General features: G+C 32.3%; 1 protein-coding gene across 2 annotated transcripts in view; it reads right to left on the reverse strand.

The window, feature by feature from the left end:
* Positions 1–17,774: 17,774 nt before the first annotated feature.
* LOC143246231 (D-3-phosphoglycerate dehydrogenase) overlaps positions 17,775–21,012 on the reverse strand; it is a 46,899-nt gene continuing 43,661 nt past the window's right edge. For both annotated transcript variants that reach the window (XM_076492596.1, XM_076492595.1), the window contains exon 11: positions 17,775–18,098. In XM_076492596.1, the coding sequence (XP_076348711.1) occupies positions 17,956–18,098 (143 nt within the window). In that variant the 3' untranslated portion in view covers positions 17,775–17,955. The remainder of the gene's footprint in view (positions 18,099–21,012) is intronic.

Here is a 21,012-nt window from a genome sequence, read left to right on the forward strand (position 1 = left end):
AAACTACAAATAATCCAAAACACACTCCTCACAACAGCATACAGAGTTCCAAGAACTACATCATCTCAATTCATACACTAATATTCGAACATACGAACCATACCTAATAGACTCCTACATAGTACAATGACGTACTTCGATAAAAATTGGATGAAAAACGAATTACTATGCGAACTAGATAGGTACCTCATACATGATTAAATTAGTGCTAAACATCTCTCCCCGGTCAATATATATTTTAAACATAAAACATAAATAAAATAAAAATAATATATATATAATAAAAATGTATGTGTGTGTATATATATATATATACATATAATGAATAAAAAAATAAAAATGTGCCACCATCAAACATGACATCTTGCTGATAGGGCAAAACGATACCCATATATGTATCACAGTACATGGACATTGCCCTAAAAAGGGTCGGAGTAATATTCAGTTAACTCTGACCCAAAAATGCAGTAACTATCACTATCAATACTGCAAGACCACATAAGTACGGAGAGGAGGAAGAAGTCAAAGAGAACCTGACCCCCCAGGGTACGAACATATCATACCCAAACACCGAGAGAGAGTTATATCTGTGTCCCTTAGTTCTAATATTTTCATTAGCAAATATGAAAAAAGATTATGCATCAGAACAATAACAACTCCATTTACAACCTTAAACACCTTCATCAGACCAATACAACTCTTCTTTTGTGAAGAGAAAACAATTTGAGAGATTTCAGCATCTCCACGTATGACAAAACAACTATTTCTTTATTTTAATGTACTTTTAAAAAATCCTTACTGTTAATTTTTAAATTTACAGTCAATCTTTTCTCATCTATCCTTTTTGATATCCTAATTTGTTCCTTTTTTACCAACTTTTTGATCTTATGAATCTCCTGTCATACCTGTCAGTTTAAATTTCTTAAATTTATGATGGTTTTAATAAATCTCATATCTTAAACTCTGTGTGAGCCAACCTGTTTATTGTTTCCTCGTAGCTACCCTTTTCATTCTATAAGGAATATATTTACCTTGAATATTGAAAAATGTGCCTTTAGAAAGTTTACACATCTGATCATTGTCGCCAAATAACTCAGCTAGCCCAATTCAGAATAGATTATTCTTGTTGACATCCTTTCAAAATTTGTTTTTTTTTTAAATATGACCCAAGTATCGTTGTTCTTTATCTCTATTTGCAAAAAAAACATTGCACCTAATAGAACATTTATCATATGCATCCAGATGTTCTCCAATTTCCACATTCATTTCTGTATTTGAAGTTAAGAATGAATTTAACATAGCATTGTTTTAATAGGTTCCTTGACTAATTGCTAAAGAAGTTCAACAGTTTCCAAAAGCATTTCTCCCTCATGGTTTGACCTTAATATTTCCCATTATATATGTCCCATCCTGACTTCATTAAAAACTAAAATCTTAATCTGATTGTAAAGATTCTCGCTAATTTCATCAGTGCCATTGTGGTTTTTAAGAAATTCCCACTAAAAGGCCTTTCCCTTTATGTCTACTAATAACGACCCAAATGGAGTTGATCTCCAAAATAATATATTTAATTTGAACAGGATGTAACCATACTTTACATAGAAACCCACTCTTCTCCTCTCTCATTAATATTCCATTCACTTTAAATAGCCAGAGACTCTCTATTTAAAAAAAAAATTCTATATCAAAAAAATTATTTACGCTTAACCATGTTTCAGGTATTTCCATTATATCAAAATCTAGTCATCTCTTTTATTTTTTTATATTTCGAACATTACAATAATAACAATTAAGCTCATTAGTAATTCTAATTCCTATTTCTTATAGTAAACATGTATCTTCCTTTTATTTTCTTTCAATTTAATTTTTCCTGGTCCTCATTACTATTTAGTCCAATTTTAAATCTTTTCTTAAGGCCGAGTAAGTAGGCTTAGGAAACAAGTCAACTCCTATTCTATTGAAATGTAAACCATCCATTCAAACAATCTCCCTTCTTTCACTGAACTGATTTCATAAGTACAACCAGCCAATGTGTTCATCCTTACATATTAATTTTAGCCCAGCATTTAAACTTAGTAACCTATTTATAACTTCATCCCACAGTTAGTTTTGCAGAATATCCCTGACAAAATTATCTCATGACTTTTTTCTTTAAATTATTTTATGAACTTACGACACTTCTGCTAGTCCTCTTTATTAAATTTTCTGCTTTATCCGTTATATCCTCCATCTATACCCTTAGGTAGTATAATCTTATTTTTTCTCCCTATTCACCACACTGGTTATTGTCCTCCTCTTTGGAGTAATCACCTATAGCTGATAGCTTCCTTGTCATCCACATCTTTCTCTGACCCTTTAGGTTTCCTTCCATTCAGGATGTCCTCATCTGCATAAGCCAAAGGCTGAAATTTATTATTCAACAGAATAGGCTCATTATAAATAATTTCATTACTTTTCACTCTTTCTGCCTTTCTGAAAGTCATTGTCAGCTGATGTATCCCTTCCATGTAAAAGCTTAAGGTTTTTCTGAAATTGTGCTTCTATTTCCCACAGTGTGTTCTTCTCTTTATCTATTATCTCTACTTTATTAGATAGACTTTAACTTCTCCTCCATCCTACATATTCTATATAATAGATTATTACTAGTTTCCTTAAAAGTATAGGGGTGTCTCACATTCCTAAATAAAATCCGCCACACATTGCACTCATTACGTATAAAAAATTGTGAACACTTCACTTCCACACTGGTCTTAACCACTGGATTTATATTTGCGGCTTTAAAAAAAGGAGTCAGTACCAAATGCAGGTATCCTGCTCTTAACATTGTTATTGCTAAGACTAATGTTTAAGAACCAACTGCTCGGCGTAACAAGGTGGTTAAGGATCTCGACTTGTAATTTGAGGGTCGAGGGTTTGAATCCCCGTCGCACTAAACATGCTCGTCCTTTCAGCCGTGGGGGCGTTATAAGTTACGGTCAATCCCACTATTCATTAGTAAATGAGTAGCCCAATAGTTGACGGTGGGTGGTGATAACTAGCTTCCTTCCCTCTAGTCTTAGTCCCTCTGCTAAATTAGAGACGGTTAGCACAGATAGTCTTTGTGTATCTTTGCGCGAAAATTCAAACAAACCAACAAAGAACCAATTATTAAGAACATATTTACATTAAAATGTTTCACAACAAGTTCATGAATAAATATACCATTATTATGTCTGTAGGATCTGAATCTGGATAGCATTTTTATTTCAACCTATCGACTACGATAATAAGCATAAAAATATACAATACTGCCCGCACTACAGCCCGTGCAGTACATCTTGGTTGTAAGTCCACGTTCAACAGTTCTTTGTTAAATTTTTTTTATTTTGAGACTATATGGGGATAGTCCTAATGAATCAAAATGTTCTCCTTTTTTATTTCAACCAAAGTAAACACAGACTCATTGACTATTTACTGCTTTTATTACTAAGGTACAAGGTGATGATGTATAATTGTTTTTCTGCATAATCAGGTAGTTGATCACTGCTAAAGATGTCCCCAACATTTTCTCTTGTAAATAAATATTGTGAGAGTATCAAACAAGTCTAAAATGAGCTCATAGTTTTCTCGACGTCAGTTACGAAGTTTCTATCCTCATCGATTTCTAAAATTGATTGCAATTATTCATATGCTGGAACATTTATAGTATTGGGTAAGGCACTATCACGATGTATTTCAATTCAAAAATGTCCATGTTTCACCAACTTAAAGTGAGAATCTCCAAGAGATAGATAAGGTGTGAGATAAAAACAATAAGTGTATAACCTTCCGATTATTTGTCATATCTTATATCATTTCCTTAATCTTAAACTTGTTTTCCTGTTTCACTGTGTGTTTTATACAATTATTGTTCCTTTGACTCTCACTCCATAAAAAGCATCTTGTACATCAAGCAAGAAACTACTGTATAGTCCCTTTATAAATTAATTAAATCTGTATAGTTAGTCTTTATTTTCTTAAACATTTGCTTCCATATTGTCATGATCTTGTACCCTATAGCTTCAAGCTGTTTCTATTTCTTAAATGTACGATTTATAATAAACCAGAAGGGTCTACTTAGAACTACGTTCTTTGTGTCATTGTCATAACATTTACTACAGCCATGGTAGCACATGTTTTGTTCAGTGCAGAAACCAACTTTTCAATAATTTAGGATTTGTTTCTCACCACTGTTGGAGTTTTACTTCCTCGGATTTTTGTACATAATATAACAAGTACTTGACCGTAAAGTATCCATGATTAGGTATGAGAACTATCGATCGTGGTGGTATAAACCTGCATCTAAATATAATCATATATACAGAAACTGGTCATGTACCCGGACGAACCTACATCATAGGTCACGAGTAATTCTTTCCCGGATTGAAAACAGCACCACTGAAATATATTTACATTTGATCGACAGTATTTAAAGATGAGAATAAAGAATGAAAAATGCGAATTTCAACACAATTTTCGAGAGAACAACAAAATTTAATAGGAATCTATATTGACAATGTTTTTTTCTCTTACATGTGCTTCTATTTTTGAAAGTCAAAGATGTACTCTTCCTCTCATTGCTGAAAGTGACAATCCAGAAACTTTTGTCTTATGGATGCTAACATGATGTCAGGAAAGTGAAAATGAGCATTCAGTATAGGTTATCAATATTCCTAACTTGAGTTTATAATTAAAATGTAAGATAAATATCATTTTTGTAGTTTTTCTAATCCAGTATTTTTGGAAACAATGATAAAGACATAGATATAAACTCGTTACTGTCAATTATTATAATTCTGAGACTTCTGACAACGATAAGCGTATTTCTTTTCCATCATTTATGATAATTTCGAGCTTCATTCTTTGGTGAGTAAAATGATTTAAGGTAAAGTATCTGTCAAAATATTTCATATTATGTGATACAGGTGTATAATTCGTACCTACTAGAAAAATATACATATGATTTTAATTTTGTTTCATGATGTCTTTTGATAAACAAAACAAAAAAACAAGTGTGTATTTGATGAATTTTTGAAATGTGATTATTTAAGATAATGCTTAATTATCCACACATGTGAATTTGCCATATCGATTAAATTCACTATTACGTTTTTGTTGTTTTTTTCTGATGCTAACGACAGAACTATTTACGTGCTGGTAAAGGATATCAACGATATCGTTTGTTTACCATTTTTGATTCATGTCTCTTTTGACATTTTGCAAATTTACAAAATTGGTTACAACCACTACAAACCATGGGTTCAACTTTCAAGCCTTCGTCATTATTACAAACATTAAAATATTCAGAAGAATTATGCTCATTTAAATGCTCAAATGCGTTGTCACATTGTGAACAGTAATAACTTACACCGAGAAAATTTTTCAGTGACGTTATAACATTGAAATGATGAGCTAGTACCATAAGTAGATTTTGTCTTAACGTAAAAAACTATATATGCAAAAACGGCTCGTTTGGGTTGAGAAAATATTTTACATAGAAGAGCGAACAACGTTTCGACCTTCTTCGGTCATCGTCAGGTTTGCATATATATTTATCTAAAAGTTGGTTTTCTCGACATCACTGATTATTATAACGTGAAGAACCTCTACATACTACACAATTCAAATTTTCTGAAAATACTAAATCTGTTTGAAAATTAAGCTGACTTTCAAATCTAGAAATGTCTTCTATACTATTGTATGTTGGGTCATCTCTGAGCAATGTTAATGCTGGTACTATAGGAAAGGTTATTGTTATTATTTATGGCAATTGCTGATTCTTTTCTAGGTCGATCAAAACAATTTTCTCAAATTTAAGTGGAAGTGAACTGATCTTTCTATATGAAAAATTATTCTAAGCTCTCCGAAAAATTTATTTAACTGCTGACATTATGTTGGGCACTGTATATAATAACTGTAGGTTAACGGAATGACAAAATAAAAATTTAGTGTTTTTAACACTATATAACATATTACGTCTACTGACTTTTAAGTTTCAGAAACATAAAAAAACGAATTAACGTATGTTGAACATTAACTGTTAGTAGAGTTTAATTTCATTATTATATATCTTATCTTTAAATAAAGATATTTTGCTATAATTTTTAATTACTGAACCTCACAGTTTACTTGATTACATTTATCATTCTGTAAAGTGGACATTAATCATATGTAGAATTTCATCATTAAATCTTCTGTATATTTACGTATATACATATTATAGTAACTGATATTTTAGAGTCCATATGATAGTATATTAGGGTAAGACAAACATTGATTTCTGTAATTCATATTAACAAAAATCTTTATAATAATCACTTGATTTATAATTTGAGGTACTTGTCTGCATTTGAAAAACTGGATTTAAATGTAAGATACTGAAATAGATATCAAGAAATGAAAGTATACTTAGATAATATGAATACAAAGTGAACTTTGCCTTCAAGTGTTTTATGTATATCGGTGACAACGTGGCAATATTCTATTTTATAACATGCAAATTTTAGCTAGTACGAAAGGTCAAATGGTTTTTCTAAAGTTAACAACTGTCCTATATATTTTTCAAACCAAGTTGGTAAGCGTCTTTAAACATCACATTCTACAGGCTCTAATCACCTTTATTTTCTTAGTTAAAGGCTGTTTGAAGTATATACTATATCAACATTGATATATCCACGATAGCTCGTGTACCGTATAATCACCGTCTCTATGTGTATGACTTTTGTAATTCTTAAAAGTCTTCAGACTCTATACATGGAGAGTCTAAAAATTCTTGTAATTTAATATTTTATATAATAGTAAAGTTAAATAAAAATCGTTCATTTATTATGTTTAGTTGTAAAACGATAAAAGTGAATTTTTCATGATAATAACTGCCACATTCGAATAATATGCAAGTTTAACACGTGATAGCTAACAACAAATGTCCTATAGGACAATGTCTCAAAGAAATTATGAATAGTATAGAAATGTATTCCATACTTCCACAAGATTTGTGTACCCACTGAAGATTAGAGGTATGTTTACGAGTGATCAACATCTAATAGCATAAGGCACTCTCCAAGTTTAATTCAACTGTAATCTTGTGAAGAAAATGGATGGATAAATAGTGAGACATTCATTTAATATTTTAATTGTAACAAACTGTGTTAATACATGTTAAAATACGGAAAATAATAGTTTCAAGTCAAGATATTGATGACGTCATCATACATGGAAGTATAGTTACACTGTCACGGCGCATTTATTAAAATCCTAGAAATTGTTGTTAAAATGATTTTAATGTAATTAAATTTAGACATTGATCATATGTGAAACTATAGCATCCGCTTTTGTAAAACTCTTATAAGATAACACCATGAAGTATGTGTAAATAAAATATTTTCTCAAGTTATAGCTTAAAGTCAAGCTAGTGAAAGGGTAAGTTTAACTATTGCATAATATTTTAAAATGTTTTACTGATGACGTAATCTCATGTTGAGAGAAAATAGAAACAATTTGCTCGAGTTACACAATGTATATGTAGAATCCATGTTCATGATGGGTAGTTACAAACTATCGCTGAAAGATCAACTTTTATAGTTTCAAGACATTGATCTTCTCCATGACTTTATAAATTTTTTTATACGAGTGCGGACCAGTCTCAAACAATTACATAAGAAATGGTTTAATCTGTGGGACAACACACACGTTTAAAAGTGATTTTATCACGCTTACTCTATAAAAAAAATCATTTCTTTGGCTCTGATTTCAGAACTGCTTTCCCGTCTTTTTTTTATAGCAGCCATATTTTTATTTAAAAATCTTGGCATAATTATATATTGATAACTTTAATCATATATCAAACTACTCCTCAATATGTACGTTTCTGGCACTTTGAATTAAATTATTTTTGTTTGTTGTTTAACGCAGAGTTTCACAATTAGTTATATGTTTTTTCACTAAGAATATTAAAATTCGATGTTTTTGGTATATGATTCTCTCAGACTCACCACTCAGCCACCGGTGTTACGGAATGAAAGCCTTTTCTCAAGATGGCAAAGCATGACACAAGTAACTTGCTTGTTATCATATATTAGTATTCGGCATATTATATTTTTTAATAACACACTTTATTGATGAGAGAAACGCGTCGTATGCAACAGATATGTCGAAATTAAAGTGGTTTAAATACTGTTGTTAATATTATTCTAATTGTTGAAAGTTGTCATGGGACTAGATATAAAATGATAGGGAAATTATAGAGTGATAGAGAATAGATATAGAATATAAATGTAATAGGTTTAACATTTATTTCTGACGGCAAGTACATTACTTATAATCACGCTTCGCCAGCTTGATGCGTAAGTTAATTCACTTGTGATTTATGACAGACGTTCATAATCAACAAGTTGAAAAAACTATTATTACATGTAAAACCGTCGCTTACAATCACATTAACACAATTTTAACTTCTTGATATTTTCACTGTAAATGTTTACTGTATATTATCTTTTATACCATGTAATACTTTCTGTTAAAATTTTACAGAGAACAATTCATTCGAACTTGTATGGTGGATTTAATATTTGGGAAACATGACAGGAGTTTATCTACTTGATAGTGGTGGTGATTCCAGAATTGTGACTATTATCAGGAGAAAAGGCGTGCGTGTTCTGATTAAACTGGTTATGTTAATAACAACGTCCAGAGATAATCCAGGTAACAACAACTTCCGACACTCATACACACAATACCTCAATTCCTTAGTCATCAATGTTCTGTAGTCTAATTATTTAAGTTTATGTACACTCATAAAATAAAGAAAGAAAGAAAAAAGAATTTTGTTTACTGAACTACTAACCAACAAGTACTTGCTATTCCTGTTATCATGTATGTGCCCATGTTTTTTTTATTGGGCAGAACTGTTGTACAGTGTTATTCTTACGAGTTCAGGACAAACTGTAATCAATTTGAGTGTGTTTTCTTATAGCAAAGCCACAGCTGAGCCCACCGAGGGGAATCGAACCGCTGATTTTAGCGTTGTAAATCCGAGGGGCTGTAATCACTTTGAAAAGGCTCAGATATTTTAATCCTAGTGGACTGAAATACTCCAGAAAGCAGTTTGTGTTAGAAACAAAATTCAGAAAACTGAATGGATGTATCTTAATCGCTACACTCTATAAAAACGTAGTATAGCTATTACACTAAATAAATAACAAAAATCACACGTATAATTGATTTAGAATTCGTAGGTTGCTATGTGTGCAGCTCACACGAACTTTCTATACGGAGTACTTATTGGACGGATATCAGTTCGTCTTTGCATTTATACGCTTCTAACTGTAAACTAACAGGTCACGTGATTAGTCTTATTTTTGATAAGCACAAAACTGCAGAATGGAATATATAGGAAGACCTCGCACAGTGCGGTTAATGAGTGGGAAATACTACCGCACTGATTGAATCAGCACTGAACGGGGAACAGCTTCAACAGGGGCCTGGCATGGCCAGGTGGGGTAAGGCGTACAACTCATAATCTGAGAGTTGCGGGTTCGTATCCCCGTCGCACCAAACATGCTCGCCTTTTCAGCCGTGGGGGCGTTAGAATGTTACGGTCAATCCCACTATTCATTAATAATAGAGTAGCCAAAGAGTTAGCAGTGGGTGGTGATGACTAGATGTCTTCCTTTTAGTCTTACACTGTTAAATAAGGACGGCTAGCGCATATAGCCCTCGTGTAGTTTTGCGCGAAATTAAAAAAGCAAACAAACTTCACTTGCACCTTCGTCACACTGTGAATTTTCTTCTTCTTTCTGATACGCCCGATCTCGGTCTGAATGAAGAAGTGTATCATTGTCGAGAGCTTGAGAATGTGCATAAATGCACTCTCGAACACTTGACTAGAATTCAAGATTATGTCCAATTTTGAGGACGTCATAGGAAACATCCCTAATTTGTGACTCAAAGCTGCAGGAATGGCTTGCGCAATCAGACAAAACGTGCTTCCACACTGCTCTTATGTTACTCTCGTTAACTTCAAGCCATGTTTCCTTGATGCTTTCGATAGCATTTCAGATGTTGTAATTTTTCCAGAATTCAGTCAAAGATAGTGCGGCTTCTCCAGTTGTGGCCTTTCTTGCTTAAGAAAAAGTTCGCCTCAAATAGTAAGCTTTTGGCATTTTCATTATAGTCACATAGTCCCGTTCAATGGCCTTGTGCATTATCTAATAACAACAAAACTTTAAAAGTCCAAGTTGTTTTGTTTTGTTGTTGTTGTACTGTAGTAACGATCAACTGCAGGACAAAAGTAACTTTTTATTCAGTCATCAAACAAAGTTTTCGTGACCTATTCTTTTTTATTTGATCGCCAAACAATTCTTTGCACAGCCGCTAAGTGCTCGGGGGTGGAGGTTCGCACGATACACAAGCATGGGTTTTAATTTAAAATCGCCAAATGCATTTCCGCTTAACAAAAGTGTCAAACAATCTTTTGATGTCTTGTAACTTGGTTGAATTTTTTTCATTTTCTGATGAAAAAAAACTTCTAGAAGGCATTTTTTCACAAAACAAACCCGTTTCATCAACATTGACAATTTGGTTATCTTTGTACCGATCTTTTTTAATAATTTCTATAAATTCATTAAGAAATTTTTCAGCAGCATCTTCGTCTGCGCTTGAACTTTCGCCTGTAATGTAAACATTATGAATCCCACAGCGTTTTTTTAAACGAAAGAACCAACCATGGCTTGCCGAAAATGTTTTATTAGTTGCCCCTTCTCTATTGTTTTCTTCTGTTACGTTTTCGTTAAGGGCGTTGAAAAGATCAAACTTTAGTTTGACTCAAAGTTATTCGCTTTTGATTGCAATCTTCTATCCATATTCACAGCAGACGTTCCTCATTCACCATCAGAGAGCTCCTTTTCTTTATGATTGTTTTCGAGGCAAAAGAGTTGGTAGCCATTCCGTACTATTTGTACTGATTCTTTTCTTTTACAGTTCTTCTTACAGATGATTCATTTACTTCTTTGTAACTGCTCTATCTGCGCCAAACAACCGGTAAAAAAAATAAAATAACAGTGAGAGTATTATAAAGTGTAAAGTAAAGCTAAGTTAAAGCAGAAACAGTGGCCCGATGTCGGATAAAATGATAAAGAGAATTAAAAAGGCCAATTATCCTTAAAATTAAAAACATCTGTAAAGTGGATAGTACTACCATCGCCAGTGACACTGTCCAACGTCGGGGTTAAGTCGACAGAAAACATGTCTAAAATGGTGCCGTCGTTCAAAGTCATGACGACGGTATCAGTTAAATGTCGATTACTGTGACTTGATTGTCACAGAGATCACACATTAATGTATCAGTCCCACATATACGAAAACGATGATTTAAAAAACTGTGACTAAAGCGTAGCCTAGTTAGAACACCTTTTTCATTCCGATCCCTACGGAAACAAGACGGCCAAAGTGCAGTAGGTTTTATCTGAAAAAAGCTTCTCATCACGTTGCTCACTCAAAGTCGACTGCCAACTAGCGCGGAACGGCACCTTTAATATCGACGAGAACAGGGTGAAAACTAATGTAAAGCGACTTCAAGGCCAATACAGAGTTAAGCAAGTCATTATAAATAGTACAGTTAGTGTGCTGCATAGCTTTAACGTCATCTGCGGCGAAAGAAATGGGGTACAATTCGGCAGTGAACACAGAAACTGTAGAGGGGATCCTGTGTGTAACCGAAGAATTACAACAAACCACAGCAGAGTCACCTAACTTCGAATTATCCGTATAAATGTGAATAGAAGGATGGTTCGAAAGATGTTCGGCAAATAAAGACGGTATTTCCAGTCAGAAATATCAGCCTTCTTCAGATGACTCAAAGAAATGTCACACTTTGGGATGTCAATAACCCATGGTAGGATGGGTTGACCAGTGGATACAGCAATGTTATCCTAGGTTAGACCCAATTCATCCAACTGCATCTGGATTCAAATTTCAAAAGGAACAATGGCAGACTATTCTGAAAAAGTATGGCCTACTGAGGAAGGAAGACACAACACAAGGTGGGATGTTGTGGTAAGAATAGAAGTTTTGAAGCATGAAGACAGCTGCAAACAGTAGAGGTATAAAGGAGGTTCATGAAACTCAGTGTACAAACTCTGGATTGGAGAAGTGCAAAAAGCTGTTGTGCAGATGTGAAACAACAGATGGTGAAAGAGCCTCAAAATCTTCAAGGCCAAGGAACAAATGAGGGAATGATAGATCTAAAGCTCAGAACACTGATCTGCTCACCAAGAGGTGAAAGAGAGGACATGAAAAATGTTCAGTGCAAGGGCACACATGACATGTAGCTGCTTGATGTGTGGGATGAAAGTCAGCTTACAGTGAAATATAAGCCACAAGAACTTTGCCTCATGGAACATAGGAAGCACAACTTCAACGGGATAGAGCTCGAGATTGTGGTGAATACCCCATTAGTGTCAAAAGTGCATGCAGACAGTTTTAGATAGAGAAAATGTCAAACTGTTTGCTGTAGTCCACTTAAATAAATGAGTGAGGGCAGTCTGTAGCTGCTGCTCAATAAACCTCATGCTCGATGACTTACATGAGATATGGAAGTCTTCGACATAGAGTCTGTTTGCAATTACAGTGGGGAGTTGTCAATATCTTCACGTAGTATCATAAACTTTCTCAAGGTAAAAAAAACAAACAAAAACAAGATGTTGTTACTTGAGAAAGGCTTTCCTGATTGAAGTTTCAAGTCACATCAGGTGGTCCGCGGAGGAGTTCTTTCATCAAAACCCACATTGGGTAGGTGAGAAAAGGTTGTTTGATTCAAGGAAACAAACAAGACTAGCAATAACCATCCTCTTTAAGATCTTACAGAAAGAGCTTGTCAAAGCAACTGGGCAGTAGCTTGCAGGTGTGATAGAATCCCTGCCATTTATTCTTGAAATACAAACAAATTTAAACTTACAGATTGTGTAACTTAAAAACATGGAGATGTGTTACTCATAACAATAGCTGATTCTCTGCATTTTGTTTTTTTTTAGTATTTACAAATTTAGTTTTACGAAAAGAATATGTAGCAGAGAACTTTAACACTGTTTATGGAAATTTACCTTTTGATGCTCCTTTTCACAATGCTTGATTCATGGATGATACTTACCCCTCTCTATCATTTATAAACGCTTCTGATGTCTGTACATGTCACTTATTTATTACGTAGTACTTTTACACTTTATCCTCTGATGAGACTTCATTGTACATCGACATCTACTGAAAGTTCAGGAGAATATGTTTTTGTTCCTAATTTTGTGTAAAGCTGCTCTTGAGAGCTACATATGGTAGCTATCTGTAATTTAGCAGTTTTAAGACGAGGGTGAACACAACTAGTTAACATCACCATCATGGGTTTACAACGTTTTGAAGAAAGTAGTGTTACTCTAGTTGAAGTATAATAGTAAATTATAAATATTTTTAAATGCAAATAAAAGTTTATTTCTGATTCACAGATTCTTTCGGGAATAATAAACTCTTTTTCTTTACAGATCCATGTCTTTGGTTGAACATTATTCATCTCAAAAATATTCATCTTCACCCCTTGTCTGATTTGGTAAAAAGATTTGGCTTACTCAGCACAATATTCAGCTATACCACTAAAAGCTCTTTGCTTCCCTGAATGCTCAGAAAACTGCAACCTTAAGTTATGCATCTGGATGTTTCCCTTATACAACAGAATGCCAGATATTGTTGATGCAAATTTGTTCAAGAAAGAAATCCAGTCAGGACTGCAACAAATAAGAGATTATACATCTCAGAAAGTAATCATGATTACATTTTCAACCTTACTCAAGAAACTGGTGTCTTATCATTTAAAATACTTTGCTCAATGTTCAGGACATCAAGGAGCCATAGATACCACAAAACATGCTGCTCACAAACCCACGTAACATCTTTGACAACTACTCAGCGTCTCTATATCTTCGCTCAGTGTCCCATCTAAATTGGTATTGTTATACCTCACTTAAGCTATCTAGATGTCTCTTCTTGGCTGGTCTCACACCACTTACAGGTTGACTTTTGGTTGAAAAATATATTTAATGTCTTCCTTGAAATATTAACGTTTAAAGTTAATTCTCTGAAGTTGAACGGTTCATAATGTTTGAATTCTATAAACGATCATAGTCAGATTTGGTACTTTTCAGATTAACTAACATTTTTCACAACTATAACTTCTGAGGCATCTAATATATTGACTGTAGCAACCAACAATATATTCTGTCTCATAGCATGTTGGGTTAAATAGTTTCAAGTGAGAATACCCAATGTTCAAAAACACACTGGCATTTTCATAAAACAATTGCTGTTGACTCTAACTCTAAAGAATCTTCTAGAAATGTAGAGAACAGTTGGAGCTCAAACAATACACATCCAACAATATATGCACACTTTATACAGAAACAAGCATAGGTATCAAAATAAACATACAACAGTGAATACTTTACCAATACAAAGTTCACGTATATAACCAATAGTGATTTCAGTTATTATCAGCTTCAGTATAATATTACACAAAAACTTTTTTCTTTTGTTTTATTTTTTACACTGTCTATATTATAACAGTCAGAAGTTCAAGAAACATTTTTTTAAAAAATTGCCCTTTTCTTGATATTTCTTCTCCTATCAATGTTACAGGGGTCAATTGCACTCCTCCTTTTCCATTATACTGTACAACATATTATTGACTTGCATTCATTGATATACATTAAAAGTGTCAAACAGAAATTTCTCTTTAATAAATGTATCAATTTAGCTCTTAAAAGTATTTCTAGACTTAACAGGAAAATAACAAATCTGGTATTCACACTCTACTGTTTCTTGTTTTTTTACATGGATACTGATGAAAGCTATATTTTCTTGATCTTTTCTTCCTTTGGTATCACAAAAAACTTGAAGATAAACCCTGTAATTTTACGACATGGATTTCCAATCACAGAAATACCCATAGATTTTTCAGACAACCACTTATCCAAAATGTTATACAGTGTCTGTATAATGTCTTGATGGATGAATCAGAAGCAAGTGGTTTTACCAACTTATTATCTGTCAACACATTACATACTAAGAAGACCACATAAGACATTCAACACAACATAGAATACAACATTCTACCCACAATAACTCTTTCCCTCTCACGATCACCTGTTTTGTGGCCACACAAATCAATGTAAAACTCTGGGAGACAGAAAACAAGTAAAATCAGAAGGTTTGGTTCTCACAACAATTATATGGGTGCTGGATCTTGACTTCATCAGATATTTTGTACATAATCTAAACATTAGATACTTACTTGGCTGTAGTTGTTTGTAGTAAATTATCAGAGGTTAAGTATTAGAACTACAGACTGTGGTGGAATAAATTTTATTCTACATACAGAAGGAATTGTCACATACCTGAAGAAATTTATGTTGTAGATGGGAAGAAATTCTTCCTGAATTGATGATAACATCATTGAGTTAAATCTATGCCTGACTGCCAGTAAGTAAACAAAGAATAATAAATATAACTTTAAACAAAAACTTTAATAAGGGCCAACTATGATAGAGTTATTTTCTTGGTTTTACACCTCTTCCTAGACAGTCTTAAAAATATGTATAATTCTGACATTTTTTGAAGCATTATTTATAACAAACAGATTAGGGATATTTTAATTTACTGAAATACATAACAGGCTGTTGATTTATTCGGACTACATATTCAACGTTTATTTTGGCAAGTATATCTCGACCAAGGGATGTATTTTAATGCACTTTAAGCATGTTATTATTTTGTTCTCTTAATTTAATTCAGTAAAGTATCATCAAAACAGTAACTTTCATCCAGACTATCTACAATAAAGTATGATTCACAAAAAAGTACTAAATATCTTGTTTTCATATGTATATTTCTTAGTTACTGTTAAAAAGTGAGTAGAATGTAATATTCAAAATATTATTAAGACAGACAAGAAAACATGAATGAAACAATTTCTCAGTGTGTATGTGTGTTTTTCATATAGCAAAGCCACAAAGGACTATCTGCTCAGCCCACTGAGGGGAATCGAACCCCTGATTTTAGACAATTTCTCAGAAAAGTGTGTATGTAAAATGCACCTGTTACATGATTCAATATTTTATTTAGTTTACTCTAGCTTTAGTTATTTGTTTACCAGGTGTTAATAGGTTTTTTATGTATACTTACGTAGTTCAAAGAACTTTGAACTTCTTCCAAGAAATGTGAAATTTAATGTAAATTACATTACACATCAAATAAATTACACATCAAATGATGCATTATGTTATGTTAATTTCTATTCAGAAAATTGCCAATATCTCTTTCAGTACAATCTTAATTCCCAAATGAAACACAGTGACTAGCTTAAATGAATTTGTAATGGCTCTCATTGCATAGTTAGAAAGCCAGAAAAGTTACAACAGTTATGAAACACTGTCTGCTTTTTTGCATGTTATTATTCTATGGTCTTTGATCATTATTTAATTAAATAAAAATTATTTAGTGCAGTAGTGTCATCAACAGTTAACAGAAAAAAAAAAGGCACAGAGAAGGAGAGCAGCATAATTCCCTTATGCAGTAATTCCCCTTAAACACTTGCATTCAAAATAATTATTATTTTCTGCTCCATTGTTTCAAATGTGTGTTTTAAAATTTATTAATTAATTACATGATGTTTGTGATACTTCATGAAACTTACATTTCATTTAAGTTTAATTGTTTCTTTCTTTACTAAAGAACAAGAAAAAATATGATTTTTTGTTCCCCCTTTCTACCCATGGGAAATTTTTAACATTGCCCTTCTGATCCTGTTTCTAGACCTGCTCAATCCATGTTTCAACTTTCCATTCTTCTTCCCACAACATCATGGTTATCACTTCCCTTGTTAGTGACTATTTTGTCACATCTGGCCCAGTGGGGATTTATATGTCTTGTTTTGCTAGCTTTTGGTCTCCATTTTTGTTTAGTCTGAAAGTAACAGTCTATATATTTATGCAAGTCCAGTGCATGTTAAATATGGTAAATAGAAATCAATAATTGTGAAACTTCCTCATTTTGCAATTCACAGAAGAAACATCATTAGGGAATTCCTATTTCCTCTTTCAAAAATCATTCTCTGTTTTCCTTTACTTTAGTATGATTTTTTTAACTATCATTCACTGTATAACTATTTAATAGTTTATTATTATCATAATAAACGAATAAAGGTGTAAAGTCTTGTCCATTCTCACAGTTTAATTTGGATACATTAAAAGAATTGTCTTGAAGAAATTAACAATAAGATGAAGTTCAAGGCATAAAATGTTTTTTTTTCAACCTTTTAATTGAGTGGTTTGAAATATCAAAGAGCAACCTTTATATAGTTTTATTTTTACTTTCATAAAAATGAAAAGTTAAAAACAATTTTTAATACATTTAATTATTAAGCAAGTACATATGATTACTGATAAAATCAATCATTGTGAAATATCTTCTGACAGTACGAAATAAAAAGCTACTATTTATAGAGATTAATGTGATATATTACGTTCTTTAGTAATTATGGTAAAACAATCAATGTACAAATATTGAAAAGTAATATTAATTCTTTTGCATAATGTGATTATGAATAGTTTAATGATATTTTCCAAAACCTTTCAAGAGTATTTAAAGTTTATGAAGTTTATATTTTGTCAAGTTACAATGAGAAGTATGAACAAAGGATTGTACAAAATAGAGAACGCACATTAATTGTATAAGATTATTTATTTTTCAGGTCTTTGTAAGTGAAATGTAGTTCACTACATATAACTGTTAACAGAATTTCCATAATATATAATGCTACATACCAAGAAAAATAAAATTTTCAAATAATGCAGTAGAACATTGATCAGCATCGAAATACTCCTTTTTCACCGGTGGTTTGCATTATATCATCAACTGGGTCCAAAACACTGGTTGTTTAAGTGAAACTATTGGTGACTTTGTATTGAAGATATACCATCTTTGTTCATTAAAGGGTGTAGATATTGCTGCAGAATGAACACAAGCTTCACCTGTCATTAGTGATTCTGTGGAAAATGGAATTTTTATGGGAAAGTCTATACAATTACACTATGCAACAAAATTTTTAATTTTTTTTGTTCCTGGGCAGAAAGTGCTATTTCCCAATTGCTTATGCCTAAAGTAAATGAAAAAGATCTATTTTTTTCTTCAAACTTTGTTTTTGTGACCTGGGAGCATATAATGAAAACATGATGGAAGACTACATTTGGGGGCTAATACGTGAAAGTGATTTACATTACAGTCACAAATCTCGAAAAACTACTCACTTCTAAACATTTTCGTATAACTTTAGTATAAATACATGTAAATCTTGATTCATAAGTTGTTTTACTCAGACCTTATGTAAATGAAAATGTGCAAATTTGCCCGTTTTTTCATAGAAAATAGGATAATTTCTAAATTTCATTATCCAGGTGACAAAAGCAAATTTTGAAGGAAATAATAGCCATTTCCTGCACTTTTACAACATAAACAATTAAGAAATAACACATACTATCCAGGAACAAAACTTGTGTTACACGGCATTATTCAAATATGGAAAATATTACACAAAATGTATAGAATGTGTTCTTACATCACAAATGCCCGATAATTATGTGAGCTCGCATACAAATACCAAAGGAAACAGAAGTCCACTTGATGCTATACAGTAACTTCACTGAAAATAATTTCTTACTCAAAGTTCAATTTCTCCTCAATAAATAATATAAAGATATTTGTAAAGTATAAACAGAGATAATTCAAAGGAAAACTTCAATATCAGACAGCAACAGAAAAATATTCTGTAACATATTACAAAAAATATGAGAATCACTTCCTTAAAAAAGTCCTGTTGCATTGTATTATGTACGTTTCCTATTTATTTAGCAATAATTTTATTTTTAGACATCGATATGAATAAACTAATTTATTTTTTCTTCAGTCATCTCACCTAAACTGGCTGAAAAGACTTTTGTATTTCCAAACATTTCTATCAGTTTCTTCTTACCATTCTTCCAATACATTTTCCTTTTAGAGTTCAGACTGTATTTTCTTAATGTAAGATGGATTAAGTATAACAACAAGAAAAATTACCAATATAAACTTTTTGTGTCATACTAGCCACAGTGTTAGCCACCCCCGTCCTAAATTATATTTCTTTTGTATAATTTTCAGTTATTATCAAAATAGGATTTATTAAGTTATGAATACAAAAGTAATTAAACCTTTTTGCATTTCTGGGTTAACATTAATTATTAGGTATTTATTTTTTCATTATTACATTTAAGTTAAAAATAATAATTCATTTTATCACCTTAACTATATATTCTATATTTTTATAGTTGAACAAATATTCTCTTTATAGTACTTTAAACATAGTCATTTTAATTTTATATTATGAAATGTAAATTATTAACTATTTCTGTTGCTAAGTAATAAAAATGTTGATGTATAATCTCATTTTTAACTGTTGAAATTCTATATCTTAATCCCTGTATTATATTCAAATGAATATTTATTTGTATTTAATAACTTATTTTCATATTATTCTAAAAATTAATAAATATATCACAGGAAATATATTATTCACATGAAGAATTGAAACATTTTTGTATTAGTGTATTATTCTATCAGTGTTAAGAATATTGAGATAAGTGCTGCCACCTGTAGTTAGGAATACATATATTTTTTCTTTATATGTACTCAATGAATAAACACACATCAACAGGTTATGGGCTCAGGAATGCTCTAATAGTGCTTAAACAGATTAAACTGTTTTAAAATTGTTAGTACAAGTAATCTAGGAGATACTGAGGATTATGTAGAATAGTTTTGGATGACAATTTTTGTTGGATGGCACAGGATTTACATGGATACTTTATCACAAGCGCTGGGTTATTTGTTTCCTTTGTCTGGAAGCCATTGTGAAATACCAAGATAAACTAAGTAAAATATTGATTGACACTGTATGTTCTCAAGTCATATAAAGGGAGAAATAGATCTAAATCAAAGAAAGGTATATTACAGTTGTGGTTGAAATAGTTTGACAATGGAAGATAAAATATCAATTGATAATTTAGGAGAAAAATAACTGGGCCACATGGAAATTTCAAATGAAACATTTATTGAGAGGAAAAGGCCTATGAGGCCATGTGACTGAAACAGAGGTATTGGCAGAGACAGCCAATGATCAAACAAGGGCAGATTTCAACAGGAAAAGGGAAAGAACATTTTCAACAACTGTTCTGAATATTCAAGGTGTACAACTCTATCTTGTCACCTCATGCACAACTCCTAAGGAAGCATGGAATGTACTGCATGCTCACTTTGATAGGAACACACTAGCCAATAAACTATTCCTGAAAAAGAAGTGTTTTCGATGTGAGATGAAAGGAAGCATGACGGTCCAGGAACATTTGAAACAAATGAAGGAATTAACAAATCAGCTTGCTGCGGCTGGGGCGAAAATAGCAGAAGATCAGATTGTTACCTTACTTGGTAGTCTGTCAGCTAGCTATGATATGATTGTAACAGCCCTGGAAACCAAAACTGATGATATCTCATTAGAATTTGTGCAACAGGCACTGATTAATGAAGAACAAAAGAAGAAAAAGACCACATTGAATAAAACATCATCAACTGCATTAGCCACTCGCAACAACTTCAAACCATATGGAACACAAGAAACAAAAGGAAATGGGTAACAGCTTCAAGTGTTACAAGTGTGGCAGAGAGGAACATATAAAACACAATTGTCCAACACTGAAGGAAATGGTCCACAAAGCTAAGAATGTGGATATTAATGTGGCAGAAGATTATACTGATGGAAACAATGGCGCTGTCTTTGTAACAAACCAGGATAAAAGAATAGGAAATGGGGAATAGTTGGTGGATTCTGGTACGTCTAGGCATATGACACACCAGAGGAACATGTTATCA

The sequence above is a fragment of the Tachypleus tridentatus genome, chromosome 3, assembly GCF_004210375.1.
Source record: "Tachypleus tridentatus isolate NWPU-2018 chromosome 3, ASM421037v1, whole genome shotgun sequence".
NCBI classification, from domain to species: domain Eukaryota; kingdom Metazoa; phylum Arthropoda; class Merostomata; order Xiphosura; family Limulidae; genus Tachypleus; species Tachypleus tridentatus.